The 25242-nt window shown below is 33.0% G+C and overlaps 2 protein-coding genes across 3 annotated transcripts; both read left to right on the top strand.

The window, feature by feature from the left end:
- Nucleotides 6741–16685, top strand: LOC18612208 (regulatory protein NPR3). The gene is made up of 4 exons (XM_007048874.2): nt 6741–8065; nt 14933–15689; nt 15935–16087; nt 16222–16685. The coding sequence occupies exons 1-4, from the start codon at nt 7505–7507 to the stop codon at nt 16500–16502; spliced, it is 1752 nt and encodes a 583-aa protein (XP_007048936.2). The 5' UTR covers nt 6741–7504; the 3' UTR covers nt 16503–16685.
- LOC18612210 (transmembrane protein 56) lies at nt 18035–23933 on the top strand. Of its 2 annotated transcripts, none has more exons than XM_007048876.2 (9): nt 18035–18168; nt 19398–19611; nt 19857–19945; nt 20026–20164; nt 22437–22511; nt 22601–22722; nt 22823–22898; nt 23025–23084; nt 23521–23933. In XM_007048876.2, exons 2-9 carry the CDS (start codon nt 19498–19500, stop codon nt 23647–23649), a joined length of 804 nt encoding a protein of 267 aa, XP_007048938.1. In that variant the 5' UTR covers nt 18035–18168; nt 19398–19497; the 3' UTR covers nt 23650–23933. The 2 variants fall into 2 exon arrangements, with proteins under 2 accessions (XP_007048938.1, XP_007048939.2); XM_007048877.2 differs by having other exon boundaries at nt 19463–19611.

The raw sequence follows: 25242 nt of genomic DNA on the forward strand, positions 1-25242 counted from the left end.
CTGTTGTACGAGAAAGTAGCAATCAAAGAGAAGCTTACCAAAGGTATTCTTCCGAACAACGTTTTTGCTTTGTGTGCTTTGTAATGTGGAAAAAGAGACTTGTAGTCATTTATTTGTTGAATGTGGCGAAACTTGGAAAGTTTGGATGGGCTGGTGTCATGAATGTGGTTGTGAATGGGTCTGCCCAAATAAACTGAAAACTTTTTTTAGGCTTGCAATGAATGTATATTTGGGTCGAGTGATTGTAGAATTTGAAAAATAGTTTTTTATACAATTGTTTTGCCTATTTAGAAATGCTTTGCGTAGATCTCTACATTCAACAAGTGAGTGGCCAACTGTACAGTAATAGTCACAATACCTTGTATTGTGTTAGTGCAATAAGCTCAATGTGATTAATTTAAAGAGGGAGTGAATTGGACTATTTTTATAATTTTGAAATTTTGATGATCTTTTTTCTTAATTTTGAGAAAATGGAATTTCCTTGATTCCAATCACCAATTTGAAAATAAGTAAGACAATTGATTTCCTATAAATTAAGAAAAATTGAAAACAGAAATAAAATTAAAAAGTAAGAAGGGAAGGTAAACCAACACAATAATTTTGTAGAGGTTTGGCTTCCTTGTCTACATCTTCTCCCTTAGAGTCACTAAGGAATTTAAGATCCACTATTGAAATAGAGTTTAATACAATACCTTTTGTGGATTAAGTACAATCTTTTAATACGATGCCTTTTATGGTTAAAGTACAACCATTTCACCTTTTATCTTGGTTAAGGTATAGCTACTCAATTTTTAACTTTTCAATTGGTTAATGTATAATCACTCAAGTTAATAAAATAAAAAATGAAAGTGCAGTTGGGATGTCTTTTAGAGGCTAAATAGCAGATTGAGTACAATGTTTGATAAGAAAGGAAATAAGTAGTAAAGGCACTTTACATGGTACAATTGAAGACTTAAATGCAAGAAGAAGAATATAAAGAGTGTTTAATGATATTAGCTAAAATATGCTCTTGGAGTTGTGTTTCAAAGTCTTCCAACCTTCATAAATGCTGTAGGAGCTTGTATTTATAATTGCTGAAGCTTCAAGGGTAGTTGAAGGTTCATTAAATGTTCAAATAACCGTTCTTCTCTTCATTCAAGGCTCTAATGATCATATTGTATTGATACATTACCTCTTTTATTTTTGAATTCCCACAATAATATATTCGATACATTTTTTCATGTATCGATACTTTTGCACTTCTTTGCAAGGATTTGGCCATTCTATTGAAAATGTATCGATACTTTTGAGGTAACAAGCATTCTATTAAAAATGTATCGATATATTTGAGAATGTATCAATACTTTTGAGGTAATAAGTATTTTATTGTATTTCTATCGATACATTTTGAGAATGTATCGATAGATTGAGTTTGACTTTTCAAAATTTGACTATTCTCAAGAACATGAATCGATAAATTTCAATATCTATTGATACTTGCCTAAATGTATCGATATATGAAGAGCATGTATTAATAAATTTGGACTAGAATGCATTTTTCAAGGTCCTTTTTCATTGTTTTTTTTCTCACACTCATTTGTAAGTGCTAAGGGATGTCCAAACTTGATATTCCAAGACTTAAATGAATTTTGATCATTTTTTTATGTCATTTCAAAACATGGGATCAATTTGAAAGCTATAGAGCTAACAAATTAGACTTTTCTTTTGTTGTTACTAGTTGTGAAACGTAGGGTAAGTACACTTGTCCATTTTTATCCATTTGTGGGGAAGCGGTCTCACTCTGTCTAGTGAGATTGAGAATGGTGGCAGAGAATCAATCTCATCTTCTTATTTTCTTCTTAGATTGTCTTTTTTAAGACGCAAAGGAGGTCGATGGTCTCTTTTTTCTTTGCCTCTTCCTTAAATTGCCTTTATTATTAGGTTATTTCTCCTCTCAAAATGACTAGCTCCTTTCTTCCTAACAATCATATTGTTGGTCCGACCGTGCAACTTCGACTAAAGTGGCAAAAGTAAAAAGAGGTAAGTTTTCCAAATGTACCTTATATTCATCGAACATACTTTGGATGCAAACTTTGACAAGCTCTTTCTCATCATGTGAGTCTTGTATGTCCAATATCTTCTCTCTGAAGTGTTGGATGTATTCCATAAGATCTTCTTTTAAATTCTAAAGTTTTCTTCCTAAGTCAACAAGAGTTACTTTTTCTTAGGTAGAGAAAAACTTTTCCCCAAACATCCTACACATTTGAACCCATGGTTGCACAAAACCAGGAGTAAGATTGACACACCAGGTGTAGGCTTTTTCGATAAGAGACTTGGAAAATTCATTTAATTTCAAATCATCGTCCAATCCTACTACTCTAAGGGTCTCCACAAACTTCATGATATGTTCTCAAGTATCACCGGTCTTGCTATTGAATTGCTTAAATTTTGGGCTAGTATAATCCTTAGGATATGACTTGGCAATTACGTTAGTAGAATAAGGCGACTTAAGATTAAACTCTGAAAAGTTGAGACTTTTGTTTTTTTTATCGAGCAACTTTTCAAGCTCTTTCTTTGTGACAAAGCTTTAAGTAGAGGCTGAAGGAGTTGCTATAATGAGATTGCCAATAATAAAGGTATTAGTGGTATTAAGGAGTGAGTTAGTTGTGCTCTCTCCATTTCCTCCATTTCTATTTGTATTGTTGACCACACTAACTACATTTTCACCATTATAGGTTGGCATTAGTTAAGGTTGAGAAGTTGTAACAATTGAGGATGCAAACTAGGTGATGGTCTTTATCATCTGCTTATTGTTTTCCTCTAGCACTTGCATCATTTCTTGGGAAGCTTGGAGCATTTTCATGAGCTTTTGGACATAGGTGGGGACGGTTGTTTCTTGGTTGTTAGGAGAATTCTCCATATCTTCTGACAAGAAATTTTTTAGCAACTTTTTCACTTACAACAATCACTCATCCCTAGTGGAGTCACTAAAATATAAAGAGTTCTTCTAGTAAGAAGAGATGACGTGTTGCAAGAAGTGAAGCACAATGCACTAGAGACAATAGAGATGAAGACTATAGAAGTCCTTGAAGTGTAAATGCTTTAGTGGCAGGTGGTGAGATTATGAGATTATGGAAAAAGTTAAGTAGAAAGAATAGTTAAAAGAACTTTGAGAGAATTTTGAGGATAGTCTTTACTGAGCTTATGATTCTTTCTAATTACCCCCAACCTCAAAGCTCTCATATTTGTACTAAACATGAGTGTTTTCTTAGGAGCGATTAGGAGAATACATTCAATTATGTGATAACGTGCTTATCATGAAAGAGCATGTTAAAGAACGACTTATTGGATATGAAGTTTAATCATGGAAGAACGTGTTTATCATGGAAAAGCACATTAAAGAACGACTTATAAGATATTAAGCGATTGACTATGTAGTTGGGTAGTGGGTGTAAGTTTTGGGTAGTGGAGTAATGACACTTGATAGTGTGTAACATGTACTCTTAAGGAAAAAGAAAGAAAATGGTAAAGAACATGTGTTTCAGAAAATGGTAAAGAACATGTGTTTTAAAAAAAGGTTAAGAGGAAATCCTTTTAACTATCTCCGTATCTAAGCCACCAAGCCAAGCTCTCTAGAACATCTCAAATGTAAAGATAACTTATGAACCTTGTCACTCGTTCTGTAGTGTAATATATGAAATAGCTGTTCCACCTTTGTTCCTATTCTATAACACAATACTTCAAGAAATAATAGTTAACTAAAATTAGGTATTTATAACTGGAAGGATGAATCGACTCTAATTATCGAAAGTGATTCGAGTAATGAGGTTAAGTGGATTAGGGATCCTCATAAAGTCCTTGGAAGATGAGGAATTGGCTGATTCAAATCGAAAGGTTTAAGGAAACAATTAACTCATGGGATGTCAGACATATTAAAAGGGAGGCCAATCAAAGTATAGATGATCTTGCAACAGATGGGATCCAATTACAAACCAAGGATCTTAAAGTGTTTCAGTAAGCTACCTTGCTATCTTTTCTGTTTTTGCATTTGTCTAGACATGATTTTTTTTATGGTGGTGCAGGTGACTCTGTGGTGTATGTCTTTGCTAGAGAACAGGCAGGTCCTCTCTTTGTGTGTTCATGCATTAATTGGGAATTTTGTTTATGCTTTAGTGTACAACTTTGTACATGTTTTTACTTATTTTAGTTCTTCGGGTTGTTGGGTTTATTAGGGGCATTGTTGTTGTCTTGGTTTATTTTGTTATTTTGTTTTTGTGTTGTAGACTTGTTTTGTTTATCAGTTGTCTTTTGGGGAAGCAGGGGTGATATTTTTTGGTGTAAACGGTGGGTGTGTAGTCTATCATGCCGGTGCTGGTGGTTGGGTTTAGATGTAAAGGTTCCCTCTGTTGAAAAAAACTATTTCATTTTTTCCTTCATATTGAAAGCAAGTTGATAATTTTCAAAATAAAAAAAACAAATTGTGCCTTCTTCTTTATTTGAAATTTGATTTTTGTTTGATATTAATTACTACATATAATTGTAAATATTATTTATATAATAAATAAAAATTAAAAATATAATGAGTAAAAGAATCTGTTTTCATCACTCAAAAAAAGTGTTATGACTTCTGTACTTATATATATATATATATATATATATATATATATATATATATATATATATTTGATATCATGTGCACACATATGAATACTGTTTTTTCTTATTTTTTCAATAATAATTATATAAATATAAATATTTTTAAATTATAAAGTTGGAAATATAAAAATTAAAATTTTGTATTCAATACTATTAAAATTAATAAAAACAATTTTAATGAAACTAATCCAATGCAGTTAGAATTCTCATTTACAAATTAGATAAATATTATTAATATTTAAAATGACAATTTAGAGTTGCATTTAGCAAGTGTGCCTACTTAATTTGAAATTTATATGTGTCTGAAACTGCTACATACAATAGTAAATACTATTTATATAATATTATTACAAAAAACTATTTATATAAATATTAAAAGTAATTTAGAATGACAAATGAAAATTTAGAAATATAATGAGTAAAAATATCCGTTTTTATCAACCAAAATTTTTTAATTTCTGAATATATATATATATATATTTATAATTTTATTCTTAAGTTCCATAAGCCACAAAAATAAAGTGAATAACCTTTCGGAATACAACAAAGGGAGGAACGCTTGGAGCAATCTAAGTCATTCAACTCTTCAAGCAATTAATTAAATCCGATTCTCTCTCCAAGCAATCCAATCTCTTCCAAAAAAGAGTGAAGAATCATAGTGAAAACAATATAAGAGGAGCACGTGCTCCTCCTTTCAAGGAATCATGTATTCTCTTTTATTATACAAACAATTAATGTCTTCATCTGATTAAATATGTTAATTTCTTTATTCAGTAATTTGAATTTTAACTCAATTATAAAGTTTAAAAATCTAAAAGTAAAAAAAAAATATGTATGAAAACTAATTTGAAATATTTAAAAAGTAAGACATCCAAAAAAAAATGAGACCGAAGAAATTAATTTTGAAATCTTAAAAAAGTAAGAGTACTATGTTTTAAAAAGAAAAAAAACAAAGAAAGAGGGTATAATTTTTGGGATATTGAAAACAAAGATAGATAAAATGGGATGGAAGGAGTGATAGATATATTAAGATTAAATAATAGTTTAATTATCTTAATTTATCCGATAAAAACGATTTTAATAAGATTATGAGATACTTAAATCAAAATTTGATGTTATTAGAAAAGAAAAGAAAATGAAGAAACTGTTTTAATTTATTTTCTATTTTTTTAATTATATTTGGAAACTGTTCTTTTTTTAAATTTAATTATTTGTTTTTTCTTATTAATTATGTTTGGAGTGTAATTGGAAATAGAAAATGATAAACCTTTTAGTCATAAGTTCCTTTTTTGTTAAAAAAAAAGGGAAACATGAGTTTTTGTTTGCAATTTAGAGGTGTTCTTGGAGTCCGAACTTAACTCGATTAAATTATGTTATTAATAAATAATATATATTTTTTAAATTTTAATTCTAAACTGTTTGTAACTATAGAATAATATTTTTTAAGTATAATATTTAAAAAAGATCTTCAATTATTTAAAAAATTAAATTAATTTTTATTATTTTATTATATTCAATCTAGTTTTTATATTTTTATTTTAAATTAAATAAATTTTATAACTAATATTTGATTAATTATTGTTATATCATTTTTATATTAAGTGATAATGACATAACATATTGACAAGTCATAATGAATTATGATATGACATGCTAATGTGATATTTTTATTATACAAAATGAAAAGTGATATTTTAACTAATGATAATTAATTTATCAGTAATTATAAGAATCTATTTAATTAAAGATAAAAATATAAAAATTTGATTGATACATTAAAAAGATAAAATTTATTTAAAAATTTTAAAATAAATATAATATCTATTTTTGATTATTTTAATAATAAAATAAATGTAAAGTATTATGTCTATATTTTCGGAAAAATAGAAAAGAAGTAAGGAAAGTAGTGAAGAAAACAGGACAGTGATATTAATTTACTCTATTTTGATCGCGAAATAACACTTCTAGAAGCATACTAGTACCCTTTACCCTTCCTTATCTCAATCAAATCCTTGGCTTGGACAGAATATATACTTTGGGCAAAACTTTTTAACAAGTTTACGCTGCCAAGTTTATTCTTTATTATTATTACTATTTTAAAGGCTTTAACAGTTAGATTCATTGTAATCCACAAACACAACAAACTTCTGTTGGCAAATTCTTGGGAGAAACCACAAATCTTCCCCCAAGTGTCTCTACGATCTCTCCGTTTTCTTCTGTCCAATTTTGCTTTTCAGATATTTTCAGTATTTCGCCTTCAAGACGACCTCTTTTTTTTTTTTTTGTGAATAAGACTTCTTATTTTTAAGTCAACTGTGTACGGTTTATTTAAAGCCTATGGCAGGTTTCCACAGCAGATCCATTTGCAGCTATTTGCTTGAGTAATTTTCAAGTAAAGTCATATCCTGTTTTGTACAACTAACCCTTTTGCTTGCTTTCCTTCTTGCCTTTGTTGTTTTTTTCTTTCAGAATTTGGCTTGTTCAGCTTATTTTTTGAGCAGGGGTTGTTCTTAATCTTTCACACTGTTGTTTCATGGTTTTGGAGATTCTGGGGTCTTTTTATCAACTGGGTAATTCATAAAATCTTCAAAATTTTCTTTGGTTACTTGGTTCTTACCAATTCTTAACTTCCTTTTTGGTAAAATAACCTTATTAACAATAATGCTCTGTTTCAAGGAGGCCAGCTCCTCTTGTGTACTAACCACTGTCTTCATCTGTCACCAGTTTTCTTCTTTCTTCTCAAGTACTATGGGGTATCTCTAATCTTCAGTTGTGGTAGAGCTTTTAACAAAGCTCCTTGAAACTTTGATTTTCTTTGATGGTTGGAAAAGCTTGTTAAGCTGAATTAGGATCCCTTAGATTCGCAAACATGGAATATGGGAATGAAATTTCATCACCATTAAGCTTTGCCCCATCCTCTTACTTATCGGATGGGTCTGGTGGTCACCTTATAGAAGCTGCCACAAGTACGGAAGACCCTGGGGCCAATCTTGAAATTCTGAGCCTGAGCAGGCTCAGCTGCAGTCTTGAAAAGTTGTTGGTCGATCAGGAATATGATTACAGCGATGCTGAGATAGTCGTGGAGGGCAACATTGCTGTGGGGGTGAATAGGTGCATATTGGCTGCGCGGAGCCAGTACTTCCATGAGCTTTTCAGGAAAGGGAGAGATGACAATTCCATGAATAAGGAAGGCAAACCACAGTATCTGATGTCAGAGCTAGTGCCTCATGGTCGGGTGGGGTATGAAGCCTTCAAAGTTTTCTTGAACTATTTATATACTGGAAAGGTTAAGCCGTCACCTAGGGAAGTCTCAACCTGTATGGACGATGCTTGTGCCCATGATGCCTGTGGTCCTCTGATTACTTATGCTTTGGAGTTGATGTATGCTTCTGCCACATTTCAGATGAAAGAGCTGGTTTTGCTTGTTCAGGTACGTAGCCCAAAAGTATGATACTTTCTTTTTTTTTTGGAATCTTGAGGATAATCATGTGGCATGTTTTGGACGGCCTGATTTACTGAGTAGGTGGAATCTTTATATAATGTAGATGTATTATAAATGACTGCTTATGAACATACAAGGCTTATATCTACGCAACGGAGTTCTTTAAGGGAAAAGTGGTTTTGTGTAAGTTGAAGCAAAACAACATGTGGGAGTAGGGTTGTGTAAACTGTTATTTTAATTAGTTCGGTTTTAGGTGTCTAATAATTAAATTAATCGAATTCATATTTAAAATTAACTGAAATCGAATTAAATTATACAAATAATCGAACTAATCGAAACCGGACTGATTTGGTTAGTTCGGTTCGATTTTCAAAAACCTAACTTAACAAGTTTTTTAATTTTTTGTTTGTATATATTTATTTATATTGTATTTTTTAATAAATCAATATTACAAAAATATTAAAAATGATAATAAAAAATTATAATAAATAAAATGGATACTTATATAATTAAAGGGGAACTAAAGTGGAGAAGAGATTAGGTTTAAGATTTATTTTTTATGCAAAATCTTCATAATACTCTTACTTAAGTTCGGTTAGAAATTTTCCTAACCAAAACCGGACCGAATTAATTTTAATAATCGAACTATCCTAACCGAACTATCCAAAGAACCGAACTAATAGAATAACAAAAACCGAACTCATTTCTATTCGGTTCGGTTTACATTTGCTCACTTCTAGTTGGGGGAATGAATTTGATTGTTATAAATTTTCATAAGAAATAAGCAAAAATATAAAATTGAAGGTGTTAAAGGACTAAACCCAATTAATGGAGTGAAAATTAAGATTATAATAGGTAAACAACACTGCCGTCTATAGTGGTTGACTTTATTTGAAGTAATCTATATGTCCAATGTTTGACTCTTTAATCAATTTGCTAATACCTTTATAAGGATCCGATCCAGCATAACCTGCATGATGCTCCATTAGATTCACACAAGCTGTAGCAAGACTCTCATAAGTGCTTTTGGACAATCAAATTAATTAAACCTCATAAAACAATGTGCCGAAAAATCGCATAAAATCATTATTTACAGGAGTCAGGATCACACCCACTAACAAGAATTACAAGATAATTCAATAAAGTTTACTACTCCAAAGAACCTCTCATAATTGCTAAACAAAGTGATCTCAATATAAAACTAGAGCACAAAAGGCTTCAACAACTCGAAAGATTTATCTTTTAGGCTCTAAAAGCTGTTCTTCAAGGTGTTTACCAACTCAAGCTTCTGACTAGCCTTCCAGCTTCTCTCCTTTGGAATTGGTTTTCAGCATTGCTTTCCATATTGGCATACTTGACAAAGCTTATCTGGTTTCACTATGACAAGAAGGCTTTCAATCAAGTCACCATATGTCATCTTAACCATTGAACTGTAGTTTACATGTCCTAATCTCTTGTGCCAATATCTGAGGTATCATCTTCAATAACAAATGCACTATGGTCTATTTCCATAAGATTCGGAGGATAACATTTGTTTTTCATCTTAACTGTCAACAATTCACATCCTGTGGGATCATATATAGTGCCTTGTTTACCTGTAAACAACAAGGCATAGTGATTGTCATCTAACTAACCTACACTAAGCAAGTTTTGGTCAGCTTCAGGTACATAAAGAACATTATTAATGAACTTAGTACCTGAAGGAGTATCAACGGCTACTATTCCAATGCCATCAATCTTCAAAAACACACCATTTCCAATTTTGACTCTGGCCTTGAAGCTTCTGTCTAACTCAAAAAATAGATCCTCATTAGCAGTAAGGTGATTCGGGCAACCATTGTCAATCAACCAAGTGTTTCTTCTCCCTAGTTAAAGCCATAAATAGCAACTTTTCAGACTCATCAGCTTGTTCAACTACCGCAGCTTTATCTTCATTACCATTTTTCTTTGCCTTGCAAACCTTTTCAACATGTTCTAGTTGGTTACATGACTTACATTTCACATTTGGTCTATCCCAACAGTATTTAGCTGTGTGATTTCTTTTCTTACAGTGAGAGCAAGGAGGGTATTTCTCTGATTGCTTTCCCTACTTCCTATTTTCAGCTTTGTTGCCCTTACTCTTGAGCTTCTTAGAACCACCGCACTTGACTCTCAAGCCCTTGGTCTTCACAACTAAGGCATTTTCAAAAGAGCCTTCACACCTGATGTCTCTTCTCTGCTCTTGGGCCAGTAATGTATTGATTAGTTCATTCACAGATATCCTTGTTAAATCCTTTGAGTCTTCTAGAGAAGAAATCTTAGCTTTGAATCTCTCTGGTAGACTCACAAGGAATATATTTACCACTTTTCTCTTAGTTACTTCCTCTCCCAACAATTTCAGCTGATTAACAATTCTTAGAACCTTATTTGCATAGGCTTGTATACCTTCATTATCTTTCATTCTCAATAATTCAAAGTCCCTTGAGAGATTCAAGACTTTAATCTGCTTGGTGCGATCAAAGAAAATAACCAAATAGCTTTTAAGCCTTAACAAGGAACACATCAAAACGCTAAGAAGAAAAGGAGTGCAAGTCTTAACATAAAGAAACGACATAGCAAGCTGTCGTTTAGCTAAAGCTAGTAACAAGAATATAATAAAACGGCAAGGAAGCTTGATGTTTAACTAATCAAGAACCATGAACTTAACAAAACAATCCCACACCCTTGTGTATTGCTGGAATTAAATTGGTAAAGTTGAAACGTCTTCGTTTTGGCTTAATCCCAATTGTTCTCCTGCTTCAAATGACCGTTGCTTCCCGCTAGAGCTTCTGATTCTGCTTCCATACTAGATTCATGATCATCTTTCAACAGTAACATCCTAGAATAGCAATGCTTTGAGGGCGCATGCGTACTAGTAATGACCTAGTTTTCTATGTTATAGCCAATTATATCTTAATCTTATTTTTCCATACAATAATTATTTTGATTTTGAAAGATAACATATATAAACAGTGCCTTGACGATAATCGAGCTTGTAAATTAGTTTTGATGTTTTTAACTTGACATGACACTAATTCAAAAATGGTTGAAAATTTCTTATCATCCAATTGACTTTTAGGCAAATATTGTGTTTAAGGTTCTAAACAAGTAAGGAATACTTTGTAGGTGGAAGAATTGTTACCAATGAAACTAATTCACTTATTTTGTTCTTTGAATTTGTTGAACAAGTTTTTGCCTTTAGTCATAGATGTCTTGAGACATAAGAAACCATTAGCTTTCATTCTGCATTGCTCTTGTTTATCTTTCAGTTCATAGTCTTCAAGAACCCATGAGACTGTTGGAAGGTGATGGGCTCTCACACACTTGATAGGGAAGAGGAAGTTTCTAAAATATGAGAAAACTGGAATTCATTTGACTTTGCTTTACTTTGAAAATGACTAACCAAATGACTTAACTTGCATGCTGAATTACATAACTATTCATACAAGTTCAAAGGATGAATCCAGATAGAAAACTATGGGTTGCTTCTTTGAAACCACGAAATTGCATTGTTTCCATAAAAGAACACAAAATCGGTAGTACTTTTCCTATCATCGAGGTCTCCCGCAAAATCACTACCACAGTAACCCATCAACTTGAAATCATTAGAGGATGAATAAAAAATCCCATAGTCAAGTGTCCCTTTATTGTAACGAAGTATCCTCTTGGCTGCCATCATGTGTAATTTGGTGGGATTCTCCATGATACAGCTCACAATTCCAACTGCAAATAATATGTCTGGTTTTGCACAAGTCAAGTACCTTAAGCTTCCAACAAGACTCTTGAACATAGTTGAATCAATCTTTTCTTCATTTTTTTTGACCTTGGACAGTTTCGCTCCACATTCCATGGGGGTGTTAACGAACTTGCAATTAAGCATGTTGAACTTCTTGAGCACCTCCTTTGCTTATCCTTCTTGAGAAATAAAGATGCCTTCTTTCATTTGTTTCACTTGGATTCCCAAGTTGTAAGACATAAGTCCCATGTCACTCATTTCAAATTCTTAAGCCATAGTCTCCTTGAATTCCTAAAACATCCTTGGATTGTTTCTAGTAAAGATGAGATCATCCACATAGATACAAACAAATAAGAAATCTTCATTTTCTTCTTTTCCATAAAGGACATACTCATGCTTGCATTGAGAAAATCCATTTTCTTGCAAGTATTTGTCAAGGCAACTATTCCAAGCCCTAGTATTTGTTTGAGCCCATACAAAGCTTTCTTTAGTTTCAACACTTTATCTTCTTGGCCTTTAACAACATATCCCATGGGTTGTTCGACATAGACATCCTCATCAAGATGGCCATTTAGAAAAGCGGACTCAACATCCGATCGGTGATCTTCCAATGATTTTGAGCAGCAAGAGAAATCAATAATCGAATAGTTTTCAAGCGAGCAACTGGAGCAAATACCTCTTCATAATCAACTCCTTGCTTTTGTTTGTAGCCTTTAGCTACCAGCCTTGCTTTATATCTCTCCACTTCTCCTTCAGCATTTTTCTTAGCCTTGCACACCCATTTAACTCCAATAGTTTGATGGCCGCTTGGAAAAGATGTTAACTCCCAAGTGCCATTCTTCTCAATAGCTCGAATTTCCTCGTCCATGGCTTGAATCAATTTCTCCTCCTTCATGGATTCTTCAAAATTCAAAGGTTCAATGTCAGTGAATAAACAAAATAGATTTACATCTTTTAACCTTTGAGTTTCATTGTGAATGTCCTCAAGGTTTTGATATTTTGGGGTTTGTTCATTTGAAGATGACCTCGATGAAGATGAAAGTGATGATGGAAGTGGTAAAGTTGGAGTAGCTGCTTCCTCTTGAACCTTTTGAGTGAACCTTCATCTTCAAAATATGGGAAGAAATCATAAGACTCTTCTTCTTTAGAGTCCCAATTCTATGATGCATATTCATCAAACTCTATATCTCTACTAACAACGATCTTTTCACTGCTTGGATTAAACAACTTGTATCCTTTTGAATTTTCATCCTTCATGAATTGCCAACATTCATGAATTCAAGTTTAATTTCCAACAGAGACATTGATTCATTACTTCATGATCATTAGTTCGAAGAATTAGCTTGGAGAAGTCTTCATCATTATCATTCCAACTAATAATCATAGTGTTCTTCTTGGGAGGAAATGCTAAACGGAGATTACTTTAATTCATATCTTTCTTTAAGTGTCTTTTTTTTAAAATAATAAAAAATTTGAATTCAACTCTTTGAATAAAAAATATATGTATCGAGCAAAAAAATATAAACACTTACCATCGAACCAAATGCTTGGACATAAAAATTTTTCTTTTGATCATTTTTCAATCCCATGAGCCCTTTAAGACTTTCTGCCAACATGGTCACTTGGTCATGTCCGTTTTCCATTTTTATTTTCTTCCTATGAGACTTTAAGAGTTATGCCTTTCTTCTTGATTGGCAGCTCCTCTTTTATTTAACAATCTCTACCCACTTTCTTGGTTGGCTTGTGAGGATTGTTCATGATCAGCTTTTAAGCTTTATAATTTTTAGCTTAAATAAAGCACCGTATACTTGCTTTCTAAGGAATAGGACTAGTTTTCTCCGGTGAAGAATGAAGGCATAGTTGTAGATTGTCCTTCATCAAGAGTGATTCTGACCACTTGAGCCATATAACACCTCTTCAAGGTTTTTCAAACTTAAGGAATTGGAGACCAAGCTTTGATAGCAAAGTAAAGTAACAATCCATTGGGGTTAATTAGATTGTTAAATATGTTATTAAAAAAAAAGCAAAAATGTGTTAAAGAAAAAAGAGCAAAAATATGAAAGAATTAAGAGAACTGAGGCTGAAGTACGTATATTAAAGAGGGTGAAAAAGAAGAATAAATAAACAGCACAGTAATTTATACTGGTTTGATTCACTTGAAAGGAACTTCAATAATTTATAGTGATGATCTGATAGACGACTTAAGAAAAAAGTTCAGATAGATGATCTTGTTTCGTCCACCACTTAGTTTCCCCTCTGTAGGTTCTAATGAAGCGTGTCTTTGATTGCTTTTTCCATACACCAAAGAAAAACTTAACGATGTCATCCACCAAATGCTCAAACCTACTCGTTTGACCCAACAACCGGCGACTCTTCTCTAGTCTTATGCTAGAACTTCCAAGTTAGGGTTTTCTTGCATGCATCCCATGCACCAAACTTGAAAAGTTCCAGCTTACTTACACAAGTTTTATTCATTGAGGTTTATATGTTTTCTGATTGAAGTACTGCTTTGATTGACTGAAATGCATACGTTATGAAAATTATGTTATCATATTCTTATGTAGCTATAATTTTAGTTGATTGGATACTAGTATGGCAGCACAAATTCTCGTTGAATTTCACTTCCTGTTCTTTTTTTTTTTTCTTTTTAGTGCATGAATCTTTTGTCTAATTTAATAGTTGCAGTGTTTTGGAATCTAAGCAACTATAAAATGCTTCTATTGTCTCAAATGCATATTGATGCTAAGTTATATTATGTTCTCAAAAGTTATGAAACTGAACTGTCGAATGATTGCTCAGAGAATTTTTTCTTTTCTATCTCTTGGTATCTGCTAAAAGTTAAAGCAGTACAAATTTGGGTAAAACCATATTCTGATGATCAATCTTGCTTAGTTTTAACTAGCATGCTTTCTTTCCTTTAATTTTCTGCTCATTATACTACATTCTTAGAACTATAGTCAAGCCATAGGCAGCCACCCTGGGGCATGTTTACTCGATGAATGATAGACTTATAGTTATTTTCAGTTGATGAATGATAGACTTAGTTCTTTGTATTTGGCCTTTAGGAAGATGTCTGACTCAACTTCCTTCTATTAATGAAGCGCCATCTTTTGAACTCTGTCGGGAAGGCACTTGTGGAAGATGTAATCCCAATTCTTGTGGCCGCTTTTCACTATAAACTTAACCCGCTTCTATATGACTGCATCCAAAGAGTGGCAACATCGGGTCTCGATGATGCATGTTTAGAGAAAGAACTTCCTGGGGAAGTTTATCACGAGATCAGATCAGTCCGTCTCAAATCTCATAAGCAAGAGGCTGAGCCAGGTGCAGTGGAGCTAGACCCAATGCTTGAAAAGAGAATCAGGAGAATTCACAAGGCATTGGACTCTGACGATGTTGAACTGCTCAGGCTTCTTCTGACGGAATCCAATGTCACATTAGATGATGCATATGCACTCCACTATGCTGCTGCCTACTGTGATCCTAAGGTTGTTAATGAGGTGCTCAGTCTTGGCTCGGCTAATGTCAATCTTAGGAACCCCCGAGGGTACACGGTTCTTCAAGTCGCTGCAAGACGTAAGGAACCATCAGTGCTGGTGGCCCTGCTGAATAAGGGAGCCTACGTGGCAGAGACTACACCTGATGGCCAAACTGCTGTCGCGATTTGCAGGAGACTAACTCGGCCCAAGGATTATAATGAGAACAAAAAGCAGGGGGAGCTATCCAATAAAGATCGTCTGTGCATTGATGTCCTTGAGAGAGAGATGCGGAATTCAGTAGAATCTTATAATCAGGGAGTTTCATCACAAGTGATGCATGATGATTTACACATGAAACTGGATTACTATGAAAATCGAGGTAATTAAAATTCTGAAATTTTTTATACTGCTAAATAATTCTGAAAACTTGTTGCTGGAACAAGACCTTAGATACCTACACAGAGGTTACACCCGTAATAGCAATAGGGGCTGATATTTGCAATCTCTATATAAGTCAGGCCTAGGCCTTAATTTAATCCAGAAAATGATATTAATGTACTCAGGATTTTTGGTTCTTCTAGTTGTTGAATGCGTGCAAGTGCTAATAATTTTTTGTTTTGGCAGTCTCATTTGCGCGGTTGTTGTTTCCTGCTGAAGCCAAGCTGGCTATGGAAATCGCAGATGCAGATTCAAACATAAGGGAAGTAAATTTGAATGAATCACCTAGCATACAGACCAAAAGGCTTCAGTTGAGACTGCAAACCCTGCTTAGAACAGGTACCTACGATCATCCGCATGACCTGTTTTAGTCATGACACTGTGATTTGCAGTAACTAATCTGGTTTCTCCTTCACTAACTTTGAGCATTTTCTGAGTTTCCTTTCTCTATTTTGTTCAACTCTAAATGGCAGTGGAAACTGGGAGGCGCTACTTTCCACTTTGTTCAGACGTGCTTGACAAGTTTCTGGTGGATGATATGTCTGATCCTTCCTTAGTTGAGGAAGGAAGTTCAGAAGAGCAGAGACTGAAGAAAAGGAGATTCACAGAACTGAAAGAGGAGCTGCAACAGGCATTTTACAAGGACATAGAACAAAAGAAAAGGTCGACTTTGTCCCCATCATGCTCAGCCTCCTCATCTACTGCTAAAGAGGGTGCTGCTGCTGCGCCGCGTCACAAAACTAGAAGGAAGTGATTTTATTTTTGATTTGATTTAATTTAGAGTTACTCTTTTTCTTTGTAGGTGGAACTGGAAATTATAAGAATTGAGCAAGTTCTGTTAATATTTACTAATGCACAGCCTAGCGTTGGATTAAATATAAATGTGCTAACATGAGTATTGTAATTTAATTAAAATTAAGATTTACTATTCCTCTCATCTTATTTTTGGGTCCATCTTTCTTCTTGCTAAAAATTTTAAAACTTTAAATATAAAATTGACGATATGCTAAAATCTTCCTACAAAGAATCCTTGCGGATAAATGGATCAAATGGCAAGGGACTCCATTCTTTTGTATGTTGCTTGAATATGATAAGGTGGATTCTCCATTCTTTTGCATGTTTCATATTTTTCGGCTCCTTGATGTCACTTTATTTTTCTAAACTAGATTTTACATTTTTGTTGGATCACACCATATTTTCAAGTTGTATCATCTGGTGAAATTTATCTTATTTGTATATTAGTGACGTTGAACAGACAATCTAATATAATATTTTAAAAAAAATGATAAGGAATTCTTACCGTAACGATAATGCATATTATGTCAAACGTTTTAAATGAAATAAATAAATGTTTCAATCTCGTATTTAACAGACATGAGATCTTAAAAAACTTGTAAGTCTAGATGTTGCACCCATCAAGATTAATTTTTTGAAGAGACAATAATGATATTGTAACAAAGTGATGTTAGGTCAAACTTAATTTAGATTTGATTCAGTAAGAGCACCTGGGTTAAATTATCATATTTATCCTCTCTCTTTTATGTTCATAGGGGTTTACCCCTATGCTCTTAATGAATATGATTTTAATCTTAAAAAAAACACATTAGACTTGATTTGTGTCAAATATCTCTAGAGAGAAAGGAAATAAGATGGATGAGACAGATTATTATATTTAAAAATAAATAAATATTTTATTAATGTAAACATTGCATATCTAATTAAATTTCTTTTTAAAGAGAAAGTAACAATTTCGTAAGACATATTAGTGACTCAGACACATTTATTCTAATTAGTAATATTCCTCATGATGTAAATGCAAATTTAAAAATTAATGTCTTAGTTTTATAATATATTGAATGAAATTAAAATAAATATAAAATATAAATTAATATGTCTTTCATATCAAGTGAACAATGAACTAAAAGATTGAGAGGAATATAATTAGAAAGTTGTTATAGTATTTAATTACAAGTGATATAATCGACGCTAATTATTGTCAAATCAGGAAAAAAATAAAATATTTTTCAAGGATAGCAAATCTTCTTTTTCTTTGGATTGTACAATTTTGTATTACTATTATTCACGTGGAATGGATGCGTGTTGGCTTTAGGCAAAAGCATTCTTTTCTTTGTGCCTTTCTGAGTTTTGAGTGAGTTCCCGATTGGTTACTTCTCATTTCGAACTAAATCATTGCCATACATAATTGAAAACGAATATAACCATCGATTATTATAATTATAATTTTCTAGTTATTATTATCCCTCTATATATATATATATATATTCATCATTTCCAAAATAAAAAGCAAAAGAAAATTACGCAGAAATACAGTAGCTTCTGTCTCTCTCCTTCTCTTTGCCCAAAACCAAATCCCTGATTTCTTCCACGATTTCCGCTGATTTTTACTTTCTCCGATTCCGGTACTCCTATTATCCTCTCCTTCATTTTCTTTCTTTCTTTTTCCTTTTCGGATAAGTAAATTTTTATTTTATTTTATTTTTTTCATTTCTTGCTCTGTTTTGTATAATCTTTTTTGTTTTGATAGTAATATTATTGGAAATATTTGATCATACAGTAATGCCTGGTTCGTGGTTTTTCTGCGTTGATGATTATGTTGAATAGATATGTTTCCCAAGTTTAAACTTGTAGGAATGATCGAATTAGTTGCCTTCAATCAGTGTTATTTCAATATTTAATATTATTATTTTTTAGGAGCTTAAATGATAATGGATGCAATAGGCTAAGGGTTATAAGTTAATCTTGATTAGTTTTTCGATGCCTAGTGAAGAAATTGTATTTCCTTCTGGTACATGCAATGGCTGCAAACGAATTGATGTGAAAGCTTGGTTTTATGTTCTGTTTCTTCATGCTTAGGCCTCATATGGATTCTTTTTTTATAAACTGCACAGCCTTTTGCCAGGAAACATAGTAGACTGAATCTTTGATACGGGAAAGAAATCCTGAGTCTTTTATGTTGTCTTGTATTATTTAATCTAAACCTTCTTTGCTGTAAGATATGCTATTTAATGGCAATTTATCGCATGATACTAAAGCACTATTGATGTAGATGGAACGTTTTGTGTTAAAATGAACCGATCATGCATGCTATTTGAACTTGATGTCTTGACCTTGTTCAACATCCCCAAACTTTGAAGGAATTCTTTCATCCATAATATGCACCACCAATATTACCTGTGCTCAAGATTGAAATGCTTTAGATATTCTTTTACTACCATGCAGATCTAAAGTTATATGCTGATCAATTTTAAGAATAGAATATTGCTCAATGGCTTTGAGGATTCGCCTGTGTTCATAGTGCTAAGTCTCTTTTGCATACATAATGTACAGTTTCACATCTTAGCCATCCTCCCTTTGCCCTATTTTTCCTCTTTTTCAATGATTGGGAAGAAAAAATTATATAATCCTTTAAAAATCGTGATATGATTTTCTGATAGTCTTTCATATATGGTGAACAAAGTGGTCCATACTGTTTTTTCTTGCATAGAATGGAATGCAAAGTGGTGAATATATTATATATAAAGGTCAAGTGCATTATGATTCAAATCAGAGCAATTTTTAGTCAGAGCATAAATTTTTTATGATGTTCATTCTGTTCTTAAAATTGTGTTACATCCTGTTCATCATAAAGAACGAGAAGAATACAGAATTGAAGAGGCAACGGAAAATTCATCTTGTTAGACTGATTGGCTGCAGAATGTGTTGTAATCCTGGTTTCTAAAAAGGCAACTATGGAGATAAAATCTTACCAGAATCAGGCTGAGATGCTGCTAAAGGAATATTTACTAGCAGATTCCTTCATCCCATACACATCAGTTATTGGTGGAATTTGTGCTTGCAAGATGGTATGTTTCCTAATTGATTCATTTTTCAGTTTGAAAATTATTCAGTTGAGTTAGATTGACGATTTGGGTGATATATATGAAGCTAATCTTTTATCGTTTTCTTTAATTATGAATCTTTTTCATTGAGTTTTTGTTTCTTTTTAGTTCTTTTATTTCTCTTATTTCTTCTGTTTAAGCCTTTTTTCCCCTCTTCTACTATCTTTTCCTTTTTTTCCGCCCAATTTTAACCATTATTCCTTTTTCAGGTCTATGATCTTACCCAGTTGTTTAGCACTGTTTACTTTAAGAGCTATCCTAGCCTATCAAAAGTCCAACGCACTGAGTGGAGCAACCGGTGACTGATATTTTCTAGCTTGGTTATGTTATTATTTATTTTTATCGATACAGAATTTAATGTCTGGATGGTTTATGCAGATCCATATCAACCGTTCATGCCATTTATATAACAGTCATGTCCTTGTACTTCGTATTTTGGTCAAATCTCTATTCTGACCACCAATATGCTGGCCTGATTACTTTTCGCAGTTCTGCACTTTCTACATTCACTTTGGGGGTGAGGATGCCTTTTTCTTTTCATCTTCAAATGAAAAGTTATGGAATTGAGATAATATTTTAAGCATTTAAATCTGGTCTTTTATGCTTGGCATTAGAATATTGGATATTACATTTGAAGTTTGATCTGCCTTGCCCTTAAGAACATGTCTTCCTCGTGATAATTGTTTTAGTCATGCACTTTGGTACATAAATCCCACCAGAATGGTTTCTTTTAAGCATGTGTAGTGCATCTTTGAGAAGGAGCAATTAAGTGCTAAGTTTTCATCATTGAATTAAATTTTGATTGAATGGAAGTACTTCTAATATGATTTTATCTCATTTCCATCAATAGGACAGATAATTGTAAATTGCTGTTGATATCTTATTGTGAAATTGACCTCCAATTTACAGAGGATTGCAATGAGGAGTTTATCATATGTATCTGTGTAATATGCCACCCTTGATTATGCCTGCAATACTGCAGTTCTTTTGTTTTAATGTGGTTAAGGCTCTCTGCCATTTGGTTTCCTAGCCCCTATCAGGATATAAAATGTATCTCTTGCACAAAATTTTTGTTTGTGTGTGAAAGAAGCAATATAATCATGGTGCAAAGATACGCATTCTTGTTTATAGCATTTTGCCAACTTTTAACAAATGGAACTTTGAGCGTAAGTGGTGGACTTTACGAACTCAAGGTCAAACTCTGGCATTGAAACTTTATACTAAGCTGGGCTCAAATTTTCTTAGAGATTTGCTAGGCTTGGCTAAATTTACCTGTGGTGTGCGATTAGGGAAACATGCCTTGGAAAACTACTTATCAGAGTAAATATCACGTATGTCACCTGTAGCTAGCTTCTGATAAACATATTTCCCATGATTGCAAATTTGCAATTAAAAACTCCATCTCCAACATTATCAATGTACAATCTCAGTCTGTGTCTGTCCATGAGGCATGGCTCACTCCTTGAATAACTAAATCACATATGTCGTGATTTCACATCCATTATCTTCATCAAACAATGGACAACTGGTGGAGTGCTAGGTCAATGCAGATCTGTCTCTCTTGAAGCTGATCAGTGGCAACGGAAGCACCCGAGCATATAGGACTGCCATGCTTTCTTGTCTATTTTTAATATTCTTTTTTGAAAAATTTTTTAAGAAGGTGAACTTTTGAGAGTTTAGGTTGCTTGCCTTGTTCACTTCTTGTTTGGTCCTTGATTTTGATTTTTCCTAAAAGATATCTTCTTTTTCTTTTTTCAAATATATATAGAAATTGCAAGGGTAAAACAGAAACGGTTTTCACAGACAATTATGGCTGCGATAGACTGTAACAACATTCAGTTGTGGTCATTACGCACTGTGATCATTGTTATTTGAATACCCAGCAATATAGGGTCAGTAGTGGCCACGGAGGCTGCTGCAACTGCAAAGGAGCAGTTTTGGCAATTATTTATAAATTCGAGTGTTCTTAGATTGAAACCCTTGTAAATTTTGTATCCTTTTCCAACAGCATTTCCCCAGCCTACTCATAGTCATTTATAATTTTTAAGGTATGCTTAATTTGATGGCCTTACCTTTGTTCACTTATATGTTATGTTAGGCTTTGGCTATGACGCTTCTTGAATCACCTTGCAATTAGTTTTAAGTGGCAAATTAGTCCAGGTCAATATGCTTGGAGCATGTCCAGTTGGAACAGCAGACCTAGGGAAGCAGTCACACCAATCTTCAATCTTCAACCTCAAACTTAAGCTTTTGCAAGCTCTGCCAAAGCCTTTTGGCCTATTATCTTGATTCTCATGACTAGGGTAACTAAGCCCTAGAAAACTTAACCAATAACTCTTACTCTATTGACATTTGTCAATAGTTTTATGCCAGGAAGCGCCACCCATTTATCTTTAATAGGATTCAATTTCTAGAATAGGCTTGTTGTAGGATTGGTTGGAGTAGGCATTTGCTTGCCTTCAATTTTATACTGCAGAATGATGAACTATCAAATGAATGACTAAATAAATAAATAAACACAGACAGATAAGCTCAGAATGTCATGCAATTATTTACCAACCACAGACCAAGTTATTAAGCCTGTCTATCGAGTCAATTTCTTAATGTGGCTGGGAAACTAATTGTAGCACTTTATATGTACATGGAGTAATATTGCTGTCAATTCATCTTGCTGAAAATTTTCATTCTGTGTTAGCATTTCCTTTAGTTTATATTTCACCACCTCTAGCTGGCTTCTAATTAAATTAACCTTACATGCCATTTATTGAGGGTTTTTATTTTTTTGACAGGTATCTGTTGGTTACTTCCTTGCTGACCTTGGGATGATCATTTGGTTTTACCCTTCTTTGGGTGGAATGGAGTATGTAAGTACTTTGTTGTTTGATTATAATCTTGCCTACTTTTTTCTTCTTATGAATCTGATGTAAATCAACCTAAAATCTTGTTATTTCAGGTCATTCATCATCTTCTGTCAGGAGCAGCAGTAGCATATTCTATGTTGACTGGGGAGGGTCAGCTTTACACTTTCATGGTACTCATCTCGGAGACTACAACCCCTGGGATCAACTTGAGATGGTAATATCTTATCCATGTACAAGTTCATTCCACCTATTCTGTTAATTTCAAAAAGAATATTACTTTACTCCATGTTAAGGATATTCCCGGTTTCATATAGGTATCTCGACACAGCTGGAATGAAGAAATCCAAAGCTTACTTAATCAATGGAGTTGTAATATTTGTGGCATGGCTGGTGAGTGAAATTTGTTTATTACTTTCTGATTTTCTCCTTTACTATTAATACTTGCATTGATGTGGAAGATTCCTTTGACAAATTTTTCTGGCAATTAAATATAATGAAGTATGATATTTTTGGCAGGTTGCTAGAATACTCCTGTTCATGTATATCTTTTACCATGTCTACTTGCACTATGATCAGGTAAAAAAAAATTCCTGCAAAACTTTATCTGATATCAGCTGTAGGTGTGTATATTCTTTACTAGCATACTTGGTTTTTTTAATCTAAAATTTTTAAAACTGTCTTAAATTCTAAATATTAAACTGTTGATCTATTTCACATTAGCTGACATATACTGTAAGTAATGTTGAGAACATAGGTCACACGAGTATTTTAGTGTTCTGCTTGTTCTAAGAAGTAAGAAAACCTAACTGCACTTCAGAGCAGTAGTAATCTTGATGGAGTTGAACGTAATGTGCCAAAACCATGTAGGCATCGTTTTTAAAATGTTGACATGGGTTTGGCATTTGAATGTGTAATTATTATCCTATAGTTGTTTCATTTTTATTTTATTGGTCCAAGTCAATCTGTTTGGTCATTATGTTAACAGCATATTGTTGTTTTCTCCTTAAAACAGGTTAAACAGCTTCACAGCTGCGGGCTATTTTTAATATTTGTGGTGCCATTAGTCCTAGCAGTCATGAACTTAATGTGGTTTGGAAAGATCATCAGGGGATTAAAGAAGACATTAGCGAAGAGGCAGTGAAAGGTACATCGAAACTGACATTGGTGAAGTGACATCGGCAAACGAACAGGGTTTATTCATCGTCATAGTAGGCTAAATGTCCTGTGCATTCTCTGTTCCCCTCCCTCTCTTACCGTGTAAATGATACGAAGGGTATACCATACAAGCCGCCGCCATGGTTTTTGATTCAATGTGACAAATCATGTAATGCTGAAGCATAACTAAATCTGTATATGATCGGATACGAAACATGGATGGGAATGGTAAATTGCCACTGGCTGGTTTTTAAGAGAATGATTTGTTTCTTTTGGTGCAAGAAAGGACCTCCCATATCCCATCCACCTGACTTGAGCTTAGCGCCCAAAGTTAGAGACTAGTGTCTCATCGAAGGTCTTGCGCGTGGTTACCTTACCCTACCTGCTTTATTGCTTAGAAGAGTCAAGTTGGCCCAGGCTAGTGGGATTAGTGGCATAAATTACTTTATGCCTCAATCTTCCTCTCTCCTCTCTATTTCATAGACCCAATTCACTTGATTATGTTGTTCCATGTTGATCAGAAATAGGAAATTCCTTTACTAATCAGAATTTGATACGAATGTCAATAAAGTAGTATGTAAATGAGTGTCTAATACTAATCATTGGTAACTCTTATAGTTTTCAATTTATTATATTATTTTTTAATCTAAAGCTTGTACTTTACTCAATATGTTTTGAACCTTTTTATTATCAAATTGGACTTGGAGTTCAAATGCCTAATTAGGTTTAAGATCTAAGGTATTAATTGGATCTAGAGCTTGATTTATTAATTAATTAGGCTTAAAAGCATAACGTGTTAATTGCTTTTGGAATTTAGAATTGATGGGTTAGTTGTATCCTGGGATTTGATGATCCAAATTTAAATTATTTCAAATTGAGAAAATATAAAATTTTTACAATGTAGACACCCCATTTTTCAATTTAGTTATTTTACTTTATTTTATTTTTAGTTTTGTTTCTTGCTTAATTTTTGGGTTTTGGTTTTTGGTTCTATGGGATTGAGCTCCTTTGAGCTTAAAAGGCCTAAAAGGCTGAAGCTCAAAGATAGCCTAAACTTTTGAGAGATGGACCTTAGGGTTCCTAAAGAAAAAATATATACATAAAAAATAATAAAATAAGAAAAAAAAATCTTTATTAGGGTTGTCAATGGGTAAGGTACTCGTTAAGTTTGAAGTACACGAATCCTAACCTTATAAAAAATAAAGTATCCGAACCCTATTAACTATTCAAATATTTTTTAAAATCACTACCCTAACTCTAACCCTAATACATTCTCATTACCCTATAATTTCCCTAACCCATTAAAAATCTGATTATGTAAAAAAATTATTAAAATTGAAATACCTCATACTTTGATATGGTGATAAATAAAGTTGATCGAATACAAATTGAGGTCAATTAATATGTTTAGAAGTGATAAAAGACGAAAGGAGTAGTTTAGGATAAAATATTTCGCAAGTGAGAAAATAATAGTAAAATAGTAATAATTTTATCGGAGGAGAATTTGTAAGATAAAAGGCGATTTGGAAGTCAAGTGAGGCATAATAAGGTATTTTGGGTACCAAGGAGACAAGATAAA

Source organism: Theobroma cacao, chromosome 1, assembly GCF_000208745.1.
Source record: "Theobroma cacao cultivar B97-61/B2 chromosome 1, Criollo_cocoa_genome_V2, whole genome shotgun sequence".
Lineage (NCBI taxonomy): Eukaryota > Viridiplantae > Streptophyta > Magnoliopsida > Malvales > Malvaceae > Theobroma > Theobroma cacao.

What these genes read in the sequence shown, in the direction of transcription:
- LOC18612208 (XM_007048874.2), top strand. Translation starts at nt 7,505, where the DNA reads ATGGAATATGGGAATGAAATTTCATCACCATTAAGCTTTGCCCCATCC. An exon ending in AGCTGGTTTTGCTTGTTCAG is followed by an intron (nt 8,066 to 14,932) that starts GTACGTAGCCCA and finishes CTATTAATGAAG; the next exon opens with CGCCATCTTTTGAACTCTGT. An exon ending in GGATTACTATGAAAATCGAG is followed by an intron (nt 15,690 to 15,934) that starts GTAATTAAAATT and finishes TTGTTTTGGCAG; the next exon opens with TCTCATTTGCGCGGTTGTTG.
- LOC18612210 (XM_007048876.2), top strand. Translation starts at nt 19,498, where the DNA reads ATGGAGATAAAATCTTACCAGAATCAGGCTGAGATGCTGCTAAAGGAA. An exon ending in TTTCTACATTCACTTTGGGG is followed by an intron (nt 20,165 to 22,436) that starts GTGAGGATGCCT and finishes TTTTTTTGACAG; the next exon opens with GTATCTGTTGGTTACTTCCT. An exon ending in CTTTGGGTGGAATGGAGTAT is followed by an intron (nt 22,512 to 22,600) that starts GTAAGTACTTTG and finishes TTGTTATTTCAG; the next exon opens with GTCATTCATCATCTTCTGTC.